This window comes from Molothrus aeneus, chromosome Z, assembly GCF_037042795.1.
Source record: "Molothrus aeneus isolate 106 chromosome Z, BPBGC_Maene_1.0, whole genome shotgun sequence".
Classification (NCBI taxonomy): Eukaryota; Metazoa; Chordata; class Aves; order Passeriformes; family Icteridae; genus Molothrus; species Molothrus aeneus.
In genome coordinates, this window is record NC_089680.1 from 31,567,373 (window position 1) to 31,592,991 (window position 25,619).

A 25,619-nucleotide genomic window follows, 5' to 3' on the forward strand; every position below is an offset into this window, starting at 1 on the left:
GTGTTAAAAATGCTGTGGTTCTGCCTGCTTGGCAGTATCTTCCAGCCCTGGATGGTCTCACTTTGGGGATTTTGCAGTTGTGAGCAAAGAGCATATTGGGAGATAGAGGAGGAAATTACAAGCCGTGTTCCATTGAAAAGTGTATTTTAATGTGTAAATGATTCCAAGTGATTGTTTTTCACAAAGGAGTCAGTAAGCAGTTAGACAATGCAAATATCTGTCTTGCTCTCCTTTTGGGTAACTTGATTTCCTGTCAGACAAGTAGCTTCTTATGCCCATGTGTTCTCAAGTGAATGGATTTAGAGTTTATTCTTGAAGTTGAAGGTAACTGTTTTGCCATAAGAGGGTGGTGTTATATTAAATGTAATAGCTGGTTATTTGGACCTCAAAAAAGCTAAAGCACCAAATTCTTCCACTGTATGTAGAAATTTGAGGCTATCAAGTTATGCCAAATTTACTGGAGCAGGAAGAGGCAGCTTTCAGACTGCCTGCCATTTTGGAAGTAGTCTCAGTGCACTTTGAAAGCCTTTGTAAGACACAGGCTGCTCCTGCCCTTCCTGGACTGCCATTAGTGTCCTGCATGCTGCTGTTTCATACTGGTAAGGGAAATTTTATATTGCAGAATTTCTAAAACTGGCTGGATTATTGCTTCCTAAATCTAGTCCAGTGGTTGCCATGGATCCTCACAGCTTGTTTGCCCTGTGTCCTCCAACAAGGTGGGATGCTGAGCAGTTTGACTGGCAGAGTCACTTTTTTGTCTGAACCTCTGCACTTGTTAGGAGTTGGAACAGACCTTGCAGTAGCAGTGAAAGTCTTCAGTACCAAAATAGCTGCTCTTGCTCTCTGTGACACTGACCTCTGCCTGGGAATGTTTAGAGAGGGTAGATGGGCAGAGAGAAGAAGAAGAAAGGAGCCTCTGTTTCTTTAAGCAAGTCCCATATCTGCATAGTCCTTCTTTTGGACCACCTTGGAAAAATTGCTCGTTCCCCAAGCCTTATGATGACCTGGATCTGTGACCTCACCAGGTGGGTCTGGTGGGTCTGGAGACACTTGTTGAGGGACAATCTCCTGGGAGCAGGGATGTCATCCCTCACAGGTGATGGTGAAACCCTTGACTGATGCCTTTCTGTGATTCCCTTTAGGGAATACAAGCAGTGCATTTCAGTACTGTTTAGGGGCAGGAGGAAATGGATTTGAAATTGTTGGGCCCAGTCTGAAGAAAATGAGTTAAGGTTTTATTAAATATATTTGGCCTTACTTCCTGACTGAAGTGCTGAGTGCCACTGATCAGCATTGTTACATTGCTTATTTCCAGAGAAATTACAAGAAATGAGGTTAAGTTGCTATGTAATGCTGTAGCTGGGAGTGCAGTTTATATGTATTTGTCCAAATCAGGGTTTCAACTAATGTGATCTGAAATCACTTGGAAATAAAAGTTTCATCACTGTGAGCCAATATGTTAAACATATAAATATGTGGCACCCAATTTTTTCTTAAGCTTCATGTAGGTGCTTCTTCCCAGAAAATAGAAATATCTGTTTTCACTTTTTTGCCAAGGATAATTTTGATTTTTAGGAAGAGTTTTATCCAAATATATCAATCACTGTGATAGGAAGGAAAGTTGTATAGCTTCAAATTAATATAAGAACAAAAATAATTTTAAATCAGCTGCTGTTGCTGCCTCTGCTTCTTGTTTCGTGATTTTTCTGTTCTTTGTGTTACTGCTTTGTTTGTATGTGATATCCAAAAAGTTGCAACTTTCTTTGATAAGTGCATCTTTAATAACATTTCTATTTCACAGGAATCATTGCAATTGGACACATTAATGAAGCAGTTGACCAAGGAAATCCTGAGAAAACTCTAGAAGCCCTGCTGTTGCCCACAGCCAAACTGCAAGATGTGAGACCAGTAAATGCAAGGCATTATCAGGATGTTCTGCACCATGCCAAAGCACAAAAATGCAAGGTTAGAATTTTTACTGTTCTCTGTGAAAAGTGAAATGCCAATTCATTTCACTTGCTTCTGTGTCCCTGTCCTGGTCCCCTGATGTTTGCATTGTCTTTGCCCAGTGAGGTTGTAAATAAGTGAGTGACAACAAACTGGCAGTAAGTAATTTTGCACTATAACTTATTCTAACTGGCAAAATGGATTAATTCTCAATATATTAAAATTAAGACATTTTCTGCATATGTCTTGCTACTGTTGTAATCTCATTTATTTTAATTCTACTAGGTTGCTGCAGCTATTACAAAATACAGGCAGCAGCAATTCTCAGTTAGGAATTTGTATAAGGATACAGTTACAAGACTGTGTCAGGCAGTATGGATGGAAAGTGAGGTTTTTGCCAGAAAGAAGTCACAACTGTGGTGTTACTTAACAAATCTTTGGGAAGTATTTTGAGGAGTCTCCTTTGTTTATGTTGTTTTACTATAGTGAAATTTTTGTACATATTTCTTTTTCAGCTTTATCATGCAATAACAAGCTGATGGTCTTGCACATGCCTTCAGTTTAAACTTATTTCAACTGGATGTTGCTATCTGCTTCCCCAAAAGCAGTGGCCTGGTTAGCATTACAGCATTACAGCTCAGGGAAGCATAAACAAAGATCAGCCTAGCAGCTTGCAGGATGTGACTGAAGGTTAGCTAAAGCTACTAGCACAGTACTTAAAATGCCCAGTGTCTGGAAAACACAATCAAAATTCACACAGTGTGTCCCTGAGGTAACATGGTAAGCTGGGGAAAGTCTACAAACTTTGGCTTGTAACGTTTCTTCCAGCATTTGTCACCTCACCTGGGGTACCTGCTGTGAAACCATGCTGTCAGAGCTTTTGAAAGGTGTTTGCACAAATCAATTTCTCACCAGGGTTCCCAGGTAAGGGCTGGTTTCACTGAGCCCTCAGTGCTGAAAAGCCTTCTCTCTCAGCATGTGTGCTGAGGAGGGTTTCGTGCATTCTGACCTCACCTGTCCTGGATGGGCTGGGGTCAGTGTTTGTGCACAGTGAGGGTGCTGGCTGCACAGTGCTGACCCAAAATATGCCACGTGTATGCACAGGGAGCCAGGATGTCCCCAAGGCACAGACCTGCAGCCCACAGGACACAGCAGTCCTACCCTGGCTCACTCCTGCCAGCTGCCCCAGTGTTCCCCAGATGCAAACCTGATGCCTACTCCTGTCCTGGTGTGAATGTGCTCATAGGAAAAAAATGAGTGTTTCCATATTTTGGAACAAAAATTGTACAATCTCTTTGAAGTCTTCTCATTATAAGATTTTTGATGTTCCTAGAGACTTCTGCTGGCCTTTCTCTTCTGAGCTATTTTGGTTTTGCAATCTTTTGGCAACTACTTAGAGCACCTTCTCTGTGAACAGGAGTGCTGCTCCTGTTTCAGAAGAGAACAAGGCACAGTGCTCCCAAAAGAAACACTTAGATGCATACTTACTCTTAACAGAGATCAATCATAGATATGCCATTCTTTAGGTAAAAATATGATTTAGACTGACATTTCCTTAAAAAAAAAATCCAAACACAATTGTAAAGGGAGTGCAATTTCTGAAGTCTGTCTATTTTCCACTTTTTCTGATCCCCTGTTTATAAAGCAGATCTCTCAGAATTTGTGTTTAGCATGTTTTAAGAGTGAGCTGTGGTAAAAGGAAGTATTTGATTTACAAGGATCAGATAAGTCTCCCTATAAACTTCCTGCCCCAACATCTGGAAAAACATATGTGTCAAACCTACACACTTATTCTAAGCAGCTTGCTGTCACTTCCCCATAGCTGTGGTGATTTTTGACACTGTCTCCCACAGCACACTCCTGGACAAGCTGGCAGCCCACGGCTTGGACAGGAGCGCTCTGTGCTGGGTCAGGAACTGGCTGCATGGCCGGGCCCAGAGAGTGTTGGTGAATGGTGCTCATCCAGCTGGGGCCAGTCAGCAGTGATGTCCCTCAGGGGTCTGTGCTGGGCCAGTTCTGTTTAATATTTTTATTGATGACATGGATGAGGGTTTAGAGTCCTTTATTAGCAAATTTGCAGATGACACTAAGCTGGGAGCGTGTGTCGATCTGTTAGAGGGACGGAGGGCTTTGCAGAGGGACTTGGAACAGTTGGATGGATGGGCAGAGTCTAATGGGATGAAGTTCAATAAGTCCAAGTGCCGAGTCCTGCACTTCAGCCACAATAACCCCTGCAGCATTATAGGCTGGGGATGGTGTGGCTGGACAGTGCTCAGGAGAAAAGGGACCTGGGCGTGCTGGTTGACAGCCGGCTGAACATGAGCCAGCAGTGTGCCCTGGTGGCCAAGAAGGCCAAAGGCATCCTGGCCTGTGTCAGAAACAGTGTGGCCAGCAGGAGCAGGGAGGTCATTCTCCCCTGTACTTGGCACTGGTGAGGCCACACCTTGAGTGTTGTGTCCAGTTCTGGGCCCCTCAGTTTAGGAGGGGCGTTGAGATGCTTGAGCGTGTCCAGAGGAGGCAACGAGGCTGGTGAGGGGCTGGGAACACAAACCCTGTGAGGAACAACTGAGGGAGCTGGGGTTGTTCAGCCTGGAGAAAAGGAGACTCAGAGGTGACCTTATCACTCTCTTCAGCTTCCTGAAGGGTGACTGTGGTGAGCTGGGGGTTGGTCTCTTTCTCGGGGTAACAACAGACAGAACAAAAGGACACAGTCTCAAGCTGTGCCAAGGAGATACAGGCTAGAATTAAGGGGGAAGTTTTTCACAGAGAGAGTGGTCAAATACTGGAATCATCTACCCAGGGAGGTGGTGGAGTCACCATCCCTTGATATGTTTAAAAAAAGACTGGATGTGGCACTTGGTGCCATGATCTAGTTGAGGTGTTAGAACATGGGTTGGACTCGATGATCTTAAAGGTCTCTTCCAACCTAGAATTTCTGTGATTCTGTGATTTGGAGGAGTCTGCACCCAAATCTGCCAGAACACATTGTCCTTATAATCTGAGGTCCTCATCTCAGATCTGACCTATCTGTTCCTTGCTTGAAACCGAAAACCCTGGAACTCATTTGTCCTGTAAATCTTAAACCACAGCTTTTAACAGTTTTGAAAGCCTTTTTAAGGCAAATGTATTCAGGTCCCAGTGGAGAGAAATCCTGTCTTAAGGGAGCATATTGTGGATAGCTGGAAAGTTAAACAGATGGACCAAATTACTATGTTTGGTTGTAGCATTTTTTGTGTGATAGGTTCAGAGGTTTTAGTTGGGTTCACCTCATTTATATTTTCAACAGTTGTGTAATATTTGAATTATTTTAGAGTTATCTTTAAAGTTTGTTCTTGTGCATGTTGAAGGAATGGCAGGATTAAAATTAACTTAAATTAAGAACAAGAAGAAATAGAAAAAGGGGACTGTCACCAGGCTGCAAATTCCCTTGAGGCATTTTCCAGTGCAACTCAGTTTATTTAAGTTTTTTTACAATACTATTATCAAAACAACATAAAACATTTTTGTCCTCACTTACATGCTGCAGTTACAAATTCAAATGACATCACTGAGGTAATTTTCTAGGAACTTAGTATATAAGTTGGTTTTGAGTTTCTGTAAAGGTAAAAATTGACCCATTGTTTTACTAATAGTCAACGGTAACTAGCTGCAGTATTTGTAACACTGTAGGTATTTCCTGTGAGGATGTGGAAATAGAGAATACTACAAAATAGCTTCTCTGTTTTGCTTACCAAGCAAGAGTAATATATGCCTGGATTCACACTGATAAGGGTTAGCTCCCAGCAATCCCTGTGGGTTAGGGAAGTGCATGCTGACGAAGTGGAAGAACAAGTCTCCAGTGCAGAGCTGGTTAAGCAGCCTCATGGGAGAGGTAGCCTTGGAAGAGTCAGGTTCTGCATCCACTGCTGTAGACTTACTGTTTTGTGAACCCATGGGGACTCTGTATTTCCAACATCCTGGGCAGTACTCACTCTTGGTTGCTCCCTGGCATGTACAAAGTGCTTGTTCCCATTTTCACCAGGCCAAAAACTTGGTTTTGTAACACTGTTCCTGCAGTGATTGTTGGCTGAGAGCTAATTTCAAGTGTCATGAATTGCCCTAGAAGTGCTCTTTGGATGCTGACTTCTCTTCTGGTATTTAGAAGCTGGGGTGCCTGATACCCTGGCAGCTTCTCCATGGCCAGAAAGCAATCTCAGAAGGAAATGGAGGTGCAGAGCTGCTTCCCTGAATCTAGGTACACAGGTGTTGCAACACATGTAATAAAGTTATAGAGCTGGAGTGTGTATTTTTGGAGATATTCCTTGTGTGGAAGGAAGTAAATTTAACTGAGATTGTGTTTTCTAACCCATTTTACTTGAAGTATAAATGTCACACCTGAGATTTGTTGCTGTCAGTGTTAGTACTGTACAAAACCATAATTCCAGTAATAGAAATAAATTCATTTTTCCCTGGATATTTTAACCATTGTCAGATAAATATTGGATTGACTTCTAATTTTTGACATCAGAAAATAAAGGAAAGGATCAAGACAGCTGTTTAGGCTGCTAAGACATAAAGCAATTAGATAAAAAGAATACAGCCTATCCGTGTTGTAATAGTAATAGTTGATGTGATGGATAATAAGGATAATATTGCTTGGCGCAAAGCAAATAGCAAAGATGGTAAGAATCAAAAGACTGACTTTGACATACCAGAACCATTCGTGAGTCTTGAGTGTTCGTATAATTGAGACATAGCAGAACACGATAGTTGCAAGCGGTATTAAAAACCCAAATACAGCCAAGGACCCATAGTAGTAGAACTGGAAGGAAGACACAGTTTCACAGGCACTGTGCACGTCGTGGCAGGTATAAATGTCCAGCTGCTTCACATAATAGCTTTGCTGCGTGATGGCAAGCGGGAGCATGTAGAGGAAGACGATGGCCCAGACGGCAGCGCAGGCTGCGATGGCGTAGGCGCGCTTCGGGAGGCTCTTGTAGGTGAAGGGGTGGACGATGGCCAGGTAGCGGCTGACACTGATGCATGTGAGCAGCAGAATGGAGCAGTACATGTTGCCGTAAAACACCGCCATGGCCGCCCGACACATGGTCTCCCCAAATACCCAGTTGTTCCCGTTGATGTGGTAGGCTATTTTGAAGGGCAGTATGATGCAGAAGAGCAGGTCTGAAACAGCCAGGTTTGTGTAGAGGACGGCGGTGCACACGGAGCGGATCCTGAAGAGTAGCATCCACAGAATGATGGCATTAGAAGGCACACCCAATAACAGAGCACTGAGGTAGACAGCAGGTATTAGCTTGGTGCTCAGAGAGCTAGTGAGGTACTCCAGTGTGGTGTTGCTCACTTCTGTTAATGTGGAGTCATTTGACTTTTTTGAAGTGCATTTGTTTTCTCTGATATGGATGGTTGTTGTTTCCCCTTCTATAGCATAAGGGGGAATGTAATCATAGTCTCTCGCTGAAATTCCCCGAAAAGTTTTGATAAGAGACACTGTTTTAATTGCAGAGCCATTCTTTGAAAATTCTGAAGCTTAAAAATAAAACAAAGTGAAAATTGTTAAAAAGGACAAACTACTGTATTAACCATGTAACTCAGGAGCAGAGAAAGATAACCATCTCTACATGAAAAGCAATATAAGTTTAAAATATTTGGAGATATTCTCCTCTGCTTTTGGTGCTCAAGTGTACAGATATCAGTCTTCATTTATCATTTCACACCAAATCTTGAAAATTCATCATTAATGTAGTGTTAGCTGATCTTTCTGCATTTTGAGTGTTTTCAGTAATCTTTGGTGAAAAACATAAGACACTTCTGTAATTCTTATGACCAGTGGAGGATTTTTCCCAGTAGCAGGAATGTTGGTCATTGATCATATAAGCAGTCTTTGTTTAGGCTTGATCAAACACCATTACTATCCTTGTCACTTCATGTATGAAATGAATGACTGCAAAAGTTGCAAAAAGCACTCTCTAGCCTAAGACAAACTGAAACTTTCAAATTAGAAAACTGAAATTATCCTTGGTTTTTTTGGTCTCACATGTGAAATTGTTTTTCTTCAGCTTCTGACTAGTGCAAACCAGATCTTCTCAGGTTCTCATACCTAAGCAAGGGCAATGTCCTAAGAATTGAAAACAAATGGTTGGGCAGGTATTAGGTGTAATTTCCTGGGGAGTGAATAAAACTTTTCAAGCAGCAGGAAAATTATCTCTGAGTAAATATTGTCAGCATGCGGGCAAAAACAGTAATACTATCTAATTAACACCTGTTCCTCAGTCTTTAGCTGACAAATTTGTAGGGACATTGACATCTTCACATGAAGCACAAATGTGTTCAAAATGCTTTTTAAAGCCATGTGTTGTAAAATAGATTTTGCGCAGTAAACAACTGTGTAATTATTTGTGTCACTTAAGTTTTCTTAGCTGCATTTAATGCAAGAATACTTATTGTAAAGCCTTCAGCATGCACAATGAAACTGGATATTTCAGAAGCAAACTGAAATATGGGTGAAAATCTTTGAACCTTTTTTTACCTTTCCATATTTGAATAAAATAAAGATAATAGTTTTATTAATGTTCACTGTCAGATTTACAGTAGAATGTTTTAAAATAAGAATTAGCAGACTACATAATTTTTAGTAGTTTTTTTTGATGGTTACTCCAGAAAGCTGGTTGTAATCACTCATTAAAAGTCATACATGTGCCTGCATTGTCTGGTGTGTGTGTAGATGGATAGATATAGGTATAAATACATATATATATGTATATTATATATATGTGTGTGTATATATATATTTATGTATACCAGCTTTTCAAAATGAGCTTGGTTTGAAAACAGTTTTAATTCTAGGAAGGTTTATTAGTTGATCATTTCCTTTAGTTATTTTTATCACAATAGTCATCTGAGCATTTCCTTCTAATAACACCATCTGTAAAGTTGCAAAACAAGACACTGCAGGTTTAAAATTATTGTATCGTTACAAAAATACTAGATAAAAGATGTGTCTTCAGTAAGTGCAGAAAGTGCCCTTAAAAAATTCTTTACAGAAAATGACTGGCACAGGTAAGGTGTCACTGAAGTGAAAGAATAAAAAACTGCTTTAAAGGAGACATCCTGGAACAGTTTTTCGTAATTGGTACATGCTTGTACAACTCATTTCATGTTCACAGCTGGTAGAGCAACAGCATTATCAAAAAGTCCATGTTATTGACTAAAAGATGCAATAGATACAGAAAGGAGGACTCACCTGTAGTGCAAAGACTGGAGGTAAAAGAGAGCAGTCCAGTGAAAAACAGTATCTTCATTGTAGTGTGTGAAATCCAGCCAGCTGAACAATGGTGCTGTGCTAGTTCATCTCAAGAGATGTTTTGTGGGGGCTTTTTTCCCCTGTGTAAGGGATTAAAGAATGATTGATCTGTCCTCCAGAAGCATCCTGTAAGCATGAGGTTTATGGTAAGGAACTAATTTGTTCTTTGTCTACTACAGCAAGAGGGTGTGACGTATCCAAATATGCACACATGACTCAGTTTCAGCCTCAGCCCAACACAGAGATAAAATTGCTTTACAGCAACATTTTAACTCCTAATTTACCACAAGCCTGAAGCTAATATGGAGGGTTCTACTGACACATGTGCATACAGATATTTGGAGTAAAAAGATGCTTTTTGGAAAAATCAGGGGATGTGTTTAGTAAATCCTCAAGAGTCTCATTCAGAGACCAAAATGTCATGTGGCTGAACTCTGTACTCTTCTCCAGAGAAAAGCTGGGCTTGCAGAAGAGTGTGATGAACTCAGTTTAGCAAAAGGCAAAGGTGGAAAGAAGCCACACATACAAAAATGCCTTAGGAAAACTGCCTTCTGCTTTGCCTTTTGCCTCCCTGCCCACTGTTAGCTGTCTGGCTCCTTCAATCCACCTACTTCCTCTCTTCAGACAATTTCCACCCCTCCACAGACTGCAGTCTCTAAAACCTTTCCCCTATTTTCATTCTCAGCTTTGTTGATCCCTTCCTTTTACTCTGACTGGCTTCCCCCCCCCCCGCCCACCCGCCCCCGTCTTTTTTCCCTTCAATGCCAAATAGCAACAGCTTGTTTCAGCAAGCAAAATTAGCCCAAGCCTTGGTCAGGCGTCCAGGCTAGTTGTGAGGCTCAGCATAAGTTGTACTTGTCTCCGGAGCAGTATTTGTTTCTGTTCTTGTATTTAATGTGTAAAAGCTGGGTACCAGATTAGGAACTCTCAATACTTTTCTCAAAATTCAGTGGCAGTTTGGGAATTTATTAAACATTCTCTCAAGTGCTAACTCTCACTTGGTAGAAAAATAAGCAGTATGTGTCCACTGTCCTGTGATTGTCTGACACCACTTCATGTTATTTATGTATTCAGCTACCTTGTTTACACATATGATGCAAGCTGAAGAGCATGTCTTCAGTGGTTTTTTACCCTGTTTTCTCTTTGTAGCTTCTGTGGATATCAGATTTATTAGATCTTTGGCCTGAGGTTCAGCGCTTAACCAGGGATACTCATTGCAAAGCTGCTTCTTTGTCCACACTGTTTTAGTTTGAATGTGTTTCTAGCTGGTTTTCTTCCCTGAAATATTTGTGTGTATATTTTCCTAGATCTCTCTTAATTGATACATTCCAGCTTCTCTCATCATTAGTCTGTTATAGACCTGACACTCCTATTTCCTCTTTAGCATGAATTTCCCACCCACCCTACTGGATTAGGTTTTAAATATCACTTTAACCCTGTTTTATCTGCTGAAGTGCTGGTATCACCAGTGAACCTAGGCAGTAGGGCTGGTTAGTGGGGATGTTGATCCCACTCTACTACACCTCCTATTTTACATGGGTTTAATGTCATGCACTTTAGGCCTGAAAGAAGAGGGGTGCCTATTCTCCTGCTTAGTTATAGAAATGCTTGCATGAGCTAAGTCATCATTACTAAAGCTGAGCTGTCTTTCTATGAGACTATTCACTGCTATTTTCTAATATAACATGTATTTAGATATACACAAGGATCCTTTCCAAATAAGGGATTTTGAAAGAAAGCCAACTTCCTGCAGCCTTCTGCTATTCTCTCCTACTATCACAATGCTTCCTGGTAATGTGTGATTTTATGCGACTCAGACTACTTTGCCTACATATTGTGGAAATAAAAATGTTTCAATTTTTATTGATCTTTAGTAGAATGAATTCTATGCCAGCAGTATCAGCAAATTCTGTTCTTCTAGACATCAAAACTTTCAGAGATTTGTATCTGAACAGGATTGTTTTCCAGTCAGTAAATAGAATATGAATGTGTTTCATTGATGACTTTAAACAGTCAAATCCTTTTTTGTGTTCTAGAGCTTTGCAAAGCAGAGATTGTATATTGCAGCTGTATCCCAGTATTGAGAGAACTCTTATTATTCAGTTTTTTCAAGGCTTTTTACTGTCCTTTTCCCAGGAATCTCAAGATGAATCAGCACTTCTGTGGCTGGACGAAATACAAAGAGGAATCAATGACAGCAATAACAACATAAAAGAAGCAGCAGCCTGTAAGCATTAACCTGCGTCTCCACTGCTCTTGTTTTTCTTGGTCTTGGGAAAATGAAATTGGTAATTTTTGTTTTCCACTTCAGGGAAGGTGCAAGCCTTTAAATACATGAAAAGAAATTAGTGTGTGTTCTTTGTCATACTAAAACTGAGATGACTTAAAACTACAGGAGTGGTGTTAGTCCTATCCCATCTAAAGTGGTAATCTTTAAGGTGTGGCTAATAATTCAACAGATGTGGTTATACAGGTTTTCATCATGACCAATCTTTCCAATGTCACTGTATCTTCATGTAACTCCTGAAATATATGAATGAGAACAGATATGCTGTTCAGGAGCTTGTTTTGCTATATTTAAAATGAAAATCTTTATGCATGTTTTAAGGGAAAATTTTTATGTTTACAACTTTGCTTATTCATATTTCTTTCTATTGTCTTTTATGGATTGCTGACAAACAAAAATCAGGAACATATTAACTTTTAAAGCAGTGTACAAGGAATGCTAGCTCTTTTTGAAAAGTATATGCTCTTCCAATCTGTAAGGAAGAGGAAATCTGTAGGAAAAATGTTGAGGCTTAATCTGTCAGAATGCTGTGTACTGAATGCACTCAACACCTTTTGTCAAAGCTTTGATTGAATATAATAATTATAGAAAAAAATATTCATGACACATAATAAACTTTGGCAAACAATGTAGAAGCAAGTGCTGCTGGGTTTATGGGGCAGGTTGGAGAGCACGGTGATGTGCCTGCCTGTTCCAGGCCAGGCCAGCACAGCACCGACAAGGCAGTGGGTGTTGGTCAGCCTTCTGCTTCCCTTGGCTGGGGGTGAGTCAGTGTTGCTTTCTGTTGCACCTTTGGAGCTTGTGAATGCAAGTGCTGGAGTCGGTGCATTCCTGCAGTGCCGTGCTCAGCCATCCCCTGTGCCGTGAGCCCACAGGCACGCCAGGAGTTACTGCTTGGGAAGGGGTGGATGGAAGAGAACACAGACGGACACCACAAATAGCTATCCCTGCTACAGGAACGTTGCATTTTGTGTTACTATAGCTTTAGAAATTATTTAAACAACTACTATCTTCACATAACAAGGCAGATACACTGAAGATAGGTGAAGTATTTTTGTAGGTCACATATCCATAGAAAGCACTGGGCTTGTGTTTTCTGAGACGGGGTCAGATACACACACATTGTCTCAACCAAGCTTTTGTACTGAGGGAGCGCTGATACCTTCTTTTGTGGAAAAACCTGCTTCCCATGAATGCCACCCAGAGCCATGGGGAAACATGAGCACATAGAAGGGAAGGAAACATGTAGCTTCTAAACAGATTTGAGTTAAACCTAAAGAGCAACTTAAAAATTGCCTCATTAGTGTTCACTGGAGTAAAAGCATTAAGAATATGTATCATAAGCACCCTGCAGAAATTAAGACAGCATAATTCATACAGCAATACCATACAGTGTTGCTAATGGTAAATCACTGGTCCATCCACTACCTAGTTGTTGTACTAAAATCTTTTCTTATAATCTGTGTTGGTAGTAAATGCACAGCTTTTCACAATCAACGATGCTCAGTGGAACTGTTTTAACATTTCACTTTTAGGAAAAAAACCTAATTTTGTGTATTCTGCCTTGTGAGTTGAAAAGAAGCACTGTCAGCACAGGGCATTAATTCTTAAAGAGCTCTTAAGTTTTGCAACTAAAACCTGAGATTTAACCTTTCCCCACGGCACAGAACCTGATACTTCCTATAACCAACACATCCTGTCTCAGGAAGTTTGCATGTTGTGTTCACGTAGTCTAAACATGAAGTTCAGCTTGATCACCACTTGGAAAGGAACTTTTATTTGATCTATCACACAGGCACTATTTTTGAAAGACAAACAACTCCAAAACTTTCACAAAGTAGTCAAAGATGTATTTTTCAGTTTAAAAAGTTGGTTTTGAGATTCCTGCAGTAATGGCAATAAAATCAGCAGTAAAATAAGAGAAGATACTGGCAGTGGTACTGAAACAGTCGTGATCACTTCCAAAGTAACTTTTATGCCTTATATAAATACTAAATGGTACAATACTAAAATTTTGAAAGGCTTTTACAGTCATCCCTGTCAGTAAAGGACTTCTTCTACCTTTATTTAGGAAGAAATGTTCAGTAAGTGCTGGTGCACTTCCTAACTTCTTGTGGTGCTTGCTCTGTGTTTTGCATCACCTTGCTTCACTTCTTTAATGAGTTCAACCATTGTACTTCTTATCTAAGTGAAAGACAAAAAGAGATCAGTCAAATATCAGCTATATAGCCTTCAGGAGTAGATTTGAACACTGACTTCAGTCTTGCACAGGAAGAGTCTGTCAAAGCAGGAAGTCTGTGTGTCCTGAGAGAGTCCAAGTTATAGGAAAAAGCTGATCTTTGGCCTTGTTGAGAGTTCAGGCTTATCACACCAGACAACTGTGGCTTTGTATATTACAGCTGTTTAAAAGGGAGGATGGGTGTGGAAAAAAGCCCTTTGCAGTGTTGATCTGGTACTGGCATCCTAACTGCTAGAGAAGCAGACTGGAGCTGACAGTTTTCTGGCGGTTCGGGATGGCTAACCCCCAGTTATCTTATGATTTTTCAGGGTCCAAATGGCCTTTCTCTAGAGCAAGAGCCACAGTATTAATTGCTAGCACTTAAAAGGAAAGGAATAATTTCTGCTGAGTTGAGTTTTTTTCCCTGATAAATAGTTTTCTTACCTTTTCCTTCAAAAATACAAACATAATTAATTAAAGGATGGGGAAAAGCCAGATGGCAGTGAACCTACATAAATGCATCTTAGCTTGTGTTTTCTTTTGTCTTTGTAAAAATATCTTCCAGCACTCTTAACTGCATGATGAAAAGGAGGAAGGAAAGAATTCAAATACTGCTGAACAGAGTTGATGAGGCATATGGGACTGTGTATGAGCCTGGGGCCAGCAGCAGCCAGCTGTAATGTGTAGCTTCCCAGTTTTTTCTGCTTCCTCGCTGCTGAGGCCCAATGCCTGGATATCACAGTGCCACAGCAATGGTAGAAAGACATTTCCAGTACATGTGTGTGCTGGGCAGAGGTCTGTTCCAAAGCACAGAATGGATGTTCTAGCCCTATTCAATTGTTCCTCTGTGCATGGATCTTGAATTTAGATGTGAAGGAACACCTTTAAAAACCAGAGCAGTGATTTCTAAAGCAGCCTAAACATCTAGTGGGTAAGGTACTTTTGAAGTGGCATGTGCTTCCACACATATGCTGCAGGTGTTGTGGAATCTGTTCCCTCAGTGATGGTGGGATCTGAGCAAGGAAGCCCTGAATTAGAGTATGGGTAATGCCACATGACATCAAAGTCTGCACATCCTTCACAGCATCACCTCTCAGGGTGCTTTTATATGCCCTGAAAGCAAAAGCTGCATCTCTGGCAAATTCGAGGCCGTGAATTAGCTTTCAACAAGTTCCTGAGGAGGTGAGGTTGCTTCACAATGCTGACTATGCTGCTGCAAGAATTTACTCAAGGCAACCAGTTTTAATTCCCATTTTGTACAGTAGAAGTGAATGTTAACATTTACAGCCTGTAACCAAATTACTTCATGTACCTCTAGAAGGCTCCAGGTGATCAGCAGATGATGGCCTGTCTGTTAGGGCAGGCTGAGTGTGTGGCTACCTGCCATCCTCAACCCCTGCCCTGCTGTCACCTGGCATGTCCCGTGATGGGGAGCAGCTATGCCCTCAGACAGCTCTCAGTTCTGCTGTGGCTGCATCCAAGCCTGGGTGGAGCAGACACTTTCTATCTAAGACACTTGTCCTAACAAGCATGAAGGCAGATGTAAATGAGTAAAGCACTGAATTGCTGTGTATGCCATGCTGTCTGTGTGTGCCAGCGTTAGAAGTCTATTTTCAAAGTTTCTGGAGGCTACAGTTAGGGGTACATAGAGTATAAGACACTTAATTTTTCTCTGTTATTATTTGACCCTAGTGGCTGTTGGAATATCAATGATTAACAAGAGCTTGGAGAATGGTGATTCACAGCCAATCCTGATGATACTACAGTCAAGGTTTGGACTACGAGTCATTCCTGAATGTGCTGAAGCCTACTTCTGGAAGCTCTCTGAAGCCAAGAACATGAAAACTACAGAAGGTAAAGAACTTCCTAAACAGGACAGTTCCACATGTTTATATCACTGAGGCAACCAGAAAGCTAGAACAGGAGGTATCTGTAAATTGAGGGAGACAGCTGCTGCTTTAAAGTCTTTTGACAAATGTTATACTTTTCCAAGTGCATTTTACGTGACATTGTACTGTTGTGCACATAATGCAGACCACAGTACCTGCTGAGAAGTAAGTCTAGTGACTTCTAGAGTCTAGCAGAGGCTTCATAGAATCTCAAACCTTCCTCTGAGTGAATTTATGGCAACTCCTCTGTGACTGTCAATAGATTAGTCCATTCTCTCAGAAAACTATTGCTCGCTGACAATTTTTTTCATATTAGCAGATGCAGAGATGCATGCATCAGTCTTACAGATTGCTGTCAAAGATTAAGCCAGCATCTGACAGTGTTCACAGCCCAATTATGGTCCCTGTGTATTGCCAGAGCAGCAGTTACCAGCAAAAGCTGAGGCTAGAATCTGTTCTTAGCAGATGATGGGATGTTTTGTCAGAGCTGACAACAGCCAAGGTTAGCTAATGGTTACAAAAAAAATTACTGTCAGTGTAGCACCCGTTCTTACAGTAGATGGGCATGTTTCACTTTGCAACATGAATATTTTTAAGGCCTTACTAGTTTTATCTTGGGGCCTTTTGTCCATGAGGAAATTAGGTTTTTCCTGCCTGTCAGGATGCAGACTGGTTTACCAAAGCAATAAGCAAGAAAATTATGTGGATATAGGAAATGTCGTGTGTGAGCTAAGAGTCAGTAAGTCCAGAATTTGGGCAGAAGACAAGAAAAATATTTTTTATAAACACAGTCTGTTTCACTTATGAGAGATTACGTAAGACAGAGGACACACTGTTTCAGGAGCACTAACTTGACACGTTAGGGTTTGGAGAGGGTAGCAGTGGATCTATACCAACCTTATAAATGTTTTATTAACCTTATCACCAGTTTGCTCTAGAGGAATGACTCTCATCCACCTAGCAGGGTATTCTGAAAATCCTTACTACAAAAAGGCCCAAGATATACAGAGATTTTGCGTGTCAAAGGGGTTCACAGCAAGTACAGGAAGGGGAAATGAGTAGGGAGAGCTGTAATTTATCAGTGAAACAGGACACAAATGTATACTAACGGTATGAACTGCTTTTAGGTTCTAGTGAAAGTCCATGGATTAAACTTTTAATGAAAGCCATGTATGATTACTATTACAATGTGGAAACTGAAGAGGGTACCTGTGTTGCCCCCAAAGGAGTTGTACCAAAAACTTCATGGTTAACTGGTGAAGAAATCCAGGTAGGTGGCTAAAACATTGGTTTTTATTGCAAAAGCAACATAAACATTTGAGAAAGCGTGAGACATGAAATTATCAAGAGGCTGTGGTGGGTCAAACTGAAGGTCACTTTATCAGTATCTGCTTCTGACAAGAGCAGCAACTTAAGTCTAAGCAGACAGTGATAGGCAGCACAGTCTCCTGTCTAGTGTCTGACAATGATTTAGGGATTTCCTTACTGGAAGTTACAGCATTTCTTTTAATGACCATCAGCAGACAACAATGGAGTAAAGTCTGATTGCTTCCATATCCTTTTATAGGACTTTGCATTGGCCTATAACAAATAATTTTATTAAGTATTTATGAGCAGGTGGAACCACCATTTTCTGTTTAAATCTAATCCTCTGACAGCATTCATGTATCTCCAGATTCAAGAGGATGAGTGTGCTATTTTAGCTCCCTTACTGTAGAGGTTTTGCACAGTGTGAAATAGAACAAAGCAGATCACACAAGCCTCTGAGTAATTTGTTCTTCTATATTCTGATGCAGCTCACCTAAGTTACAGGCTTACTCCTCTACACAAAGAGCTTGAGTCAGTGTAAGTCCTTCTGAAACAGAGAGCTTGCTGCTTCAGTTAGTACTTCTAGATGTCTGAGTTGTACAAGACACTTGTGTTAGGAAAGCAGAACCCTGCTAATGTATAAAAGAATACCCTCTTAAAACTGCATACCCTTTTGAATAACTGAAGCCTGTAAGCTGTTCAGTTACCTGTCATGTAGGGTTCAGCAGTAACCCCACAGATCTTTCTTCTTACTGATTAAAATGTAAGGGTAAATCAGAGGGACTTGGATAGGATGAACATGAACTGCGGAGGTGGAGAGAACATAGTACAAATTCCAGGACAGTTTTGTCTTTTAAATGACCTTTTTCCATCATCTCTTAACAGAACATTGCTGGGCAAGTTACAGCAGATTACAATCGAGAGCAGCTGTGGCTTGCCAATGAAAATCTGATTGTTGGGCTGCAAGCCCGAGCAAGGGGATTCTTAGTCAGAAAAAACTTTCAGGAGAGAAAAGCCTATCTTCAAAACCAGGAACCATCTGCCATCAAAATACAGGTACTGTTCTAGAATAAGAAGGTAATGTGACTTGGGCTGCTTTTTGCATATAACAGGTGACATGACTGGTTACTACAACTGATAAAATTCTCAAACAGATCCATCTCCCTGTTTCCAGCAGCAGCAATTTAAACTTCTACATCTGTAGAAGTGTGTGAAAGCACACGTTTATGTTCTTTCACACAGCAAATATCCAATTTTAAAAGAATTTATTGTATCCACCTCCAGTGAAAGTTACTTGGGAAAAGCTCATTAATGCACAGCCCTGGCTTTGTTCTGGCATGCTCAGATTTTTTTGTGGTGTGCCTAACTATGCACAGTACAACACCAGAAGGTATTTGTTAAGTATCGAAGCAAAAATTCCTTGGCAAAGCATGACATAAGAAATACATTCCTTACTAGACTATCCCTAGTTGGAAGTAGTTAGTTTCTGCTCCATGAAGTCATAACTGGACAGGGAGTGGCAGCAGCCCTGGTGTTCTTTGGCAGTATTTCTTGGATGTTTCCGGTTTGCTGAATTCTAAAAGGAAATGTTCTGCTGAGGGTGCAAACACTGACAGAGGCATGCACACTGGTTTTAGATGGTGAAATATACAGCTCCCGTTAGGAGCAATTTGTTCCACCACCCACTCACCAAAAAAAAAAAAAAAAAAAAAAGGAAAAATACACAAGAGAATTTTTTTAATCTACAGTAACTATGTTTAACAATTCATTATGACAAATATCTTTACCTCTAGTGGTTGTTATTGGGATTGACTTTTCATTTTCCAGCATGGTGTCTGAGCCCAGTAAAGAATTGTACTTTGAGAAATTCAAAGTCTGTGCGAATAAGTTCAAAATATGGAGAAATGTAGGTAAATAAAGTTGTTCTCTGTTTTCTTTCTATTTGCATTAAAGTAAAAAAGACTTGTGGAAAGACAACAAATAGAGAACAAGACTGGTGTCACTGGCTGATAGAGATGACAGGCAAAAGCAGCAGTAAAAGTATCTGATATCCCTGTCATTGGATTCCTTGACAAGTGTTTGTTTCTGAGCTAGCAAACAGAGTCAGCTGAAGGAATTAACTTGGAAAAGAGACCAGGGCAAGAGCAATGTGGGTCCAGATAGGTAAGGGACAATTTCTGGATGCAACAGAGTGACAAAATGGGTAGGGCTGGTAGAGACCACAGCAGGTCATCTGGTCCAAACTCACTTTTCAAGCAGGGTTATGCCGGAGCACATGGCACAGGCTTTTATCCACATGGTTCTGGAATATCTCCAAAGTCTCTGCAACTTCTCTGGTCAATCTGTTGCAGTACATGGCCACCTGTAAAGAAGTTCTTCCCCCATACTCAGGTGGAACTTATTGTGCATCAGTGTCTGCCCATTGCCTCCTGTCCTTTTTGCTCAGCACTACTGAGAAGAGCCTGATCCACCCTCTTGATACCCTCCCTTCAGATAATTACTGACATTGATGAGGTGCCCTCTCGGTCATCTCTTCTTAAGGCTAAACAGGCCCAGCTCCCTCTGCTTTTCCTTGTAAGGGAGATGTTCTAGACCCCACATCATGTTTTTAGACTCCACTGAACCCACTCCAGGAGCTCCATGTCTCTGTTGTCCTGAGGAGCCCAGAACTGGACACAGCACTCCAGGTGAGGCCTCACCAGGGCTGAGTACAGGGGCAGGATCACCTTCCATGATCTGCTGGCAATGCTCTTCCTCATGCCCCCCCCCCAATGGCATTCTTGGCCACCAGGACACGCTGCTGGCTCATGGAAGCTTTTTGTCCACCACGACCCCCAGGTCCTTCTCCACAGAGCTGCTCCCCAGCAGGGCAGCCCCAGCCTGTGCTGGTGCCTGGGGCTGTTCCTCCCCAGGTGCAGGACCCTGCACTTGCCCTTGCTGAATTTCAGATGGTTCTTTGTCCACCTTTCCAACCTGCTGATGTCCTTCGGAAGGGCTGCACAGCACTCCGGGGTATCAGCCACTCTGCCCAGCTTTGTGTCCTTCGTGAATTTGCTGAGGAGGCATCTGCCCCTTCATCCAAGTCATGGATGAATAAATTGAACAGTACAGCATTGAACATCACTAGGGGTGACACTAGAGGGACACCACTAGGGACAGGCCTCCAACTAGACCCTGTGACACTGATTGTAACCCTCTGAATCTGTTGTTCAGCCAGTCCTTGATCCACCTCACTGCCCACTCATCCAGCCCGCATTCCTGAGTTTGTCTATGAGGATATTGTTAGGAGACAGTCTTGAAATCCCTACTGACATCAAGTAGACAATATCCACCGCTCTCCCCTTACCCTTACACACTTACTTTACAAACCCATGGTGACTATTCCTGATCATCATATTGTTATCCACGTGGACAGAGATGGTCCCCAGATTGAGGCACTCCATTGCTGTTCCAGGGATGGGAGATGAGGCTAAGTATTGGCAAGAGCTGGAAGTCACTTGTGGGATGAAGCCAGTGACTGGGATGCTAAGGATGTGGGTGTACTGGTGATAAGAGTAAGAATGAATACAGGATGGTGAAGAAAATAGCACTGGACAATAAAATGTGCTGAGATTGATCAAAATTAATATGTCATGTATGAGGGCACCTTAAAAAATAGTGGCAGAGGCAAGCTTACTTATACCTTAGTTATCTCTTTATCACAATAGCAGACTTTTTCCTAAAAAATCACTGTTAATGATTTTAGTATGTTACATAGATTTAATAAACTTGAGTTTGTTACTAGGGATAATAGTCTTCTGCCTTCTCTAAAACAGGCTTTCTGGAAAGGATTCAAACAAAGGAAAAGCTATGTTGACAGGTTAAAGGTGCTTCAAGGCAATGTTGCTGCTATTGTTAAGGTAAGAACACCCAATGTGTTTTGGGGACCAAGTATGCTTTATTCCTTGACATAGTCCATCACCACCTGGGAATCGGAGACTAGGAGCACAGGGCTGGAGGTTTTCCAGAAATTTGCATGGCATTCAAAGTTGTTTAGCTGATAGGTTAAGCAAATTGCTTCTTGAAAGCTCTGCATTTGACTTTCAACAGGCTTTGCCGAACTTGAAGGCTCTTGAAAGAGATTTCCTTACATCTCTATTCCCAGCACTAAACTAGAAAACATTTGGGATGACAGTGTATTATTTCCTTAAAAGCTGTCAAATCTCTCTCTCTGAAAAATGCTCACTTTTCTGAGATGCTAATGGGACCATTATATCACGATTGGATTGTAGATCACAGATGTAATATTGTGACAGAATCTCCTGGTTTTGAGGGGAACTGGTTTAGAATTGAGATCTGAGACCTGAAGGTATAAATTATTTCCAAAGATAATGTTACACACAGGTGGTAGAAACCTGAACTCTGCTTGATATAGTGGCCTAGTGGGAACCCCTTTATCTGGTCACTGGCCAGTAGGAGCCTGGTGGTACAGTCATCTGTGGCCCTGAGCACACAGGAACAGCATGGCTGCAGAAGCAGACATTCAAAAGTAAACTTACACACATGAAAGTTTGTGCAGTGTCCCTTAACTTTTTAAATTAATTTATTTAATTTTCAGATTCAGTCATGGGTCAAAATGTGGCTAGCAAGGAGAGCTTACAGGAACCGCCTACAATACTTCAAGGATCACGTAAGTAATTTTTTATCCATTTTGAACATGAAGTATTAAAGCATGGTAGTACGTATGCAGGAGCAGATTTGGGAAACAGGAAAGAGGGTGCAAGTTTTGCCGTATGCTTCTGAGCAGAAGTGTGTCACAGCTAATTATTTTGCCTAATCTTGACCCTTTTCAGAATGACCAAATTGTGAAAATACAAGCATTTCTTAGAGCAAACAAGGCCAGGGAGGACTACAGAACACTAAGTAAGTAGTAACATTTGGGTGTTGTATATTTGGGGGCAAGTATGTTACTGTGCTCTAAGGTTTTTTATAAGTTTCACATGAGATTTCAGTCTCTTATTTAAAAGCAGGTCCAAGTGTTTGTAACACAATTGTTCTACAGCTGAAACTATTTTGTATAGCTGTACTTTTAAAGTATGACAAAAATATTGCATAATTGGCATAAACTTCACATTTTCTGCATAATGATCAGCTTCCTGAGGGCTTTAGGGATGTTCAGTATTGCATCAACTAACAAGCCTATTTTCTTCAACTGCAGTTGGTGCTGAAAATCCACCCTTGACTGTTCTGCGCAAATTTGCCTACCTCTTGGACCAAAGTGACTTAGACTTTCAAGAAGAACTGGAAGTAATGAGGTTAAGGGAAGAAGTGGTTACAAAAATTCGATCCAATCAACAGCTGGAGAAGGATTTGAACTTAATGGACATAAAGATTGGATTGCTGGTGAAAAACAGAATCACTCTTCAGGTCAGCAGGCTCTGTTCAGGCTCACTTGGTAGCATGCACTGAGCACTTCCCATTGTGGAAGGAACTCAAGGTTACACAATCACAGCTGAGGCTGGAAGGGATCTCTGGAGGTCATCTGGTCCAAACCCACTACACAAGCAGGGACACCCAGAACAGCTTGCCCAGGACCATGTCCAGATGGCTAATTATCTCCAACAATCTAAGCAGCCTGTACTAGTGCTCAGTCAAAGTACTCCTGGTAAATTAAGCACTATCTTTGCATGTTTCTGCCTTGTGCTAGATGTTGGTCTGTTGTCCTGAGTTGTACATCACGGTATTTTGCCAGTTGTGGACAATGGTAATTACTCGGCAGATTTAAAATCTTTTACATCTTTTCTGTGTTGGAGTAGACTTCTGATCATATTCAACAGCTTGTTCAATGCTAATTAATCATGAATTAGTCTGTGTAGGAGATCAGGCCTCACACAATCATTGTTAGTAAGCCATAATGGTGAGAGGTGAAGATGTTAAAAAACTGGGTAGTGAGTAGCACAGCAAAATTTACAAATTTGCTAATTAAGGCACTTAGAGTAATACTGCATTTAACATGGTTGGGAAAATGTACATTTTTCTAATCTGCCTGTTTTGTGAATATATAATCCAGAGTTTTGATCATCTTTCTGCAGGATGTGGTACTGCACAGTAAGAAACTTAACAAAAAGAGCAAAAGTCAACTGGAAGAGATGGTTATGGTTGACAAACAGGGCATCAAAGGTTTGAGTAAGGAGAGAAGAAAAAAATTAGAGGCTTACCAACACTTATTCTACCTTCTACAGGTAAATTTTAATGCAAAAATTAACATGGCAGCAATTTTTTTGAAGAAAAATTAGAAATGTATTGTATTAGAAATGTATTGTATTAGAAATGTATTGTATTAGAAATGTATTGTACTAGAAATGTATTGTACTAGAAATGTATTGTACTAGAAATGTATTGTACTAGAAATATATTGTAATAAATATTGTAATATTTATTTTTTAAATAATTGTATTAGTGATTATGAAAATATTTCCAAATAACATGCAGACTGCAGCAGACACTATGGTCAATTTCTAATACTTCCTGTAATTGAGAAAATCCTTGTTGTTTTTAAAGTGTGCAGCAAATATGGCTGGCTTTTGCTTGAGCATACTTCAGTCTGTACAGAACATTCTGTCTGAAGAGAAATGTTTACCTCCCTGTAGTCCACATAAATTACTGTCACTAGTGGCGTACATTTTATGTGGTGCTAGGGAAGTGGTCTGCAATGCAGTTCACAGGACATGATGTATCTGTTCTTGTGCTTTTTTTATCTGACCTCACTGATATTTTTCTAGAAGAATTTTAGATTCTGCCAGGGCAGACTCCCTCCAAAGCAGACATGTAGTATGCAAAGTTTTATTGGTAGATCGCTATTGTCATATGGTAAATTCTAGTTGTCAACAAATACATAGACTAGATGCAGAAACTCTCTATTTGCTATCCAGAGACTGCAAATAAAATCCTTGATGGAGTTTCTCACTGACTGTGCAGTGTTCTGTGTTTCTTATGAACCAGGATTTGGAGAAAAGTAAAACACGTATGGAAAATTGACATATAGTTGAGTCAACATAACTGCTTTAGGTGTGAACAAATGTAGAGAGCTGCCCTCCAAGGAGGGGGAGTTTGTCCTGGACAACCATATGCAAGTAATTTTCTTTTGCTTTGTAGACTAATCCTACGTATCTGGCAAAGCTGATTTTCCAGATGCCACAAAACAAATCAACGAAGTTTATGGATACAGTCATCTTCACTCTATACAACTATGCCTCCAATCAACGGGAAGAATACCTGCTTCTGAAACTCTTCAAAACTGCTCTAGAAGAGGAGATAACGTATGTGCAGTCACAGAAAGTGTTTCAGCTAGTTTGTGTTTTAGACAGTTCAATGAATGCTTCATGATTAAAGGAAGCTGGTGGTTAATCTTTAAACTACCATAAAATTACATACATAATTTTATTACAAGAGAACTTTGTTTTCTTGGTGTCACTCTTAAACTCAAGTGATCCCTGATTCAAGAAAAAAATAATCTTTCTATGGTAGACTATAATCCTCATGAAAAAATGGCTTGTAAAAAGAGGCTAGGGCTTCTTGGTTTGTGCTTGAGTATGTAAGGGTAAAGTATTACCTTTCTTCATATAATCTTATGTTCTGTAAATCCTGAAATAATGAAATGTTATTTTATACCCTTAATGGATACTGGCTGAACAGGTATTTGGGTCTGAATCAGGTATAAATTAGCTGCCATGGACTATGCTGTTCCAGGACATTACTATAACACATGCAGAATTCAGACGGTAGTCTCTATGTACCACTTTATTTTATATAAAAGCCTTAAGAAGTAGGCTATATAAAGAGGTTTCAACATAGAAACAGAGTAGTTTTGAAAGTGTGGGATTCGAAAATATGGATTACTGCACACAAGTCAGAACTCTTCTGTTCCTGATACAGCTCTAAGGTAGACCAGATCCAGGATATCGTGACTGGAAACCCCACTGTCATTAAGATGGTTGTCAGCTTCAATCGAGGCGCTCGTGGGCAGAACACCCTGCGCCAGCTCCTGGCCCCTGTGGTGAAGGAAATCATGGAGGACAAGTCTCTCATAATCAACACTAGTCCTGTGGATGTTTACAAGGCATGGGTAAACCAGCTAGAAATGCAGACTGGTGAGGCCAGGTGAGTGAGGAAGATGGACATATTGTACCATACGCATAAGGAACCCCTCAGTTCTGCTCTCCTATTCTTTCTCTGTCAAACTGTTCTGTATGTGTGCCCATGCACCCCTTCTCAGTCTTCCTTCAGCAGAGAGATTTTAGGGAGAGATGCTTGACAAACAGCTGCTTTAACTTGTTCTGAAAAATGAAAGGATCACGTTTCTTGTCATGTCCTTCCAAAGTCAATTACTTAATCTTTGTAAATGTAATAGATTATGCCATGGAACAACTTAGTCTTTTTCTCAAGTTTTTTACTTACAGCATGTTAGTAGTGTCCAAGGCTTTTGATGAGCTATGCTGGGATAGGGATGTGGAGATGCATGCTTTATATTTGTATTCTGCTTTTGTTATTAAGGGAAGGTACATGATAACATGTGTACTCCCAACTAAGCAAATTAGTTGCCTCCAAAAAAAGGAAGCCAAAGCATCTAACACAACAAAACAATTTTAGTAACAAAATCCAGCTTCAGTTGTATTTGTTAGACTTTTGTTC

General features: G+C 40.7%; 2 protein-coding genes across 3 annotated transcripts in view; one reads left to right on the forward strand and one right to left on the reverse strand.

Annotated features, from left to right (window-relative positions):
- IQGAP2 (IQ motif containing GTPase activating protein 2) overlaps positions 1–25,619 on the forward strand; it is a 60,675-nt gene that overhangs the window by 20,647 nt on the left and 14,409 nt on the right. The window contains exons 11-22 of the mRNA XM_066568775.1: positions 1,802–1,965; positions 11,384–11,474; positions 15,445–15,606; positions 16,769–16,911; positions 17,835–18,005; positions 20,765–20,848; positions 21,547–21,618; positions 21,782–21,851; positions 22,147–22,355; positions 23,021–23,170; positions 24,084–24,247; positions 24,864–25,088. Of these exons, the coding sequence (XP_066424872.1) occupies positions 1,802–1,965; positions 11,384–11,474; positions 15,445–15,606; positions 16,769–16,911; positions 17,835–18,005; positions 20,765–20,848; positions 21,547–21,618; positions 21,782–21,851; positions 22,147–22,355; positions 23,021–23,170; positions 24,084–24,247; positions 24,864–25,088 (1,705 nt within the window). The remainder of the gene's footprint in view (positions 1–1,801; positions 1,966–11,383; positions 11,475–15,444; positions 15,607–16,768; positions 16,912–17,834; positions 18,006–20,764; positions 20,849–21,546; positions 21,619–21,781; positions 21,852–22,146; positions 22,356–23,020; positions 23,171–24,083; positions 24,248–24,863; positions 25,089–25,619) is intronic.
- Positions 6,024–9,245, reverse strand: F2RL2 (coagulation factor II thrombin receptor like 2). 2 transcript variants are annotated; one of them, XM_066568774.1, is made up of 2 exons: positions 9,188–9,245; positions 6,024–7,467 (listed from the first exon to the last, which is right to left on the reverse strand). In XM_066568774.1, the coding sequence occupies exons 1-2, from the start codon at positions 9,243–9,245 to the stop codon at positions 6,386–6,388; spliced, it is 1,140 nt and encodes a 379-aa protein (XP_066424871.1). In that variant the 3' UTR covers positions 6,024–6,385. The 2 variants fall into 2 exon arrangements, with proteins under 2 accessions (XP_066424871.1, XP_066424870.1); XM_066568773.1 differs by having other exon boundaries at positions 6,024–7,473.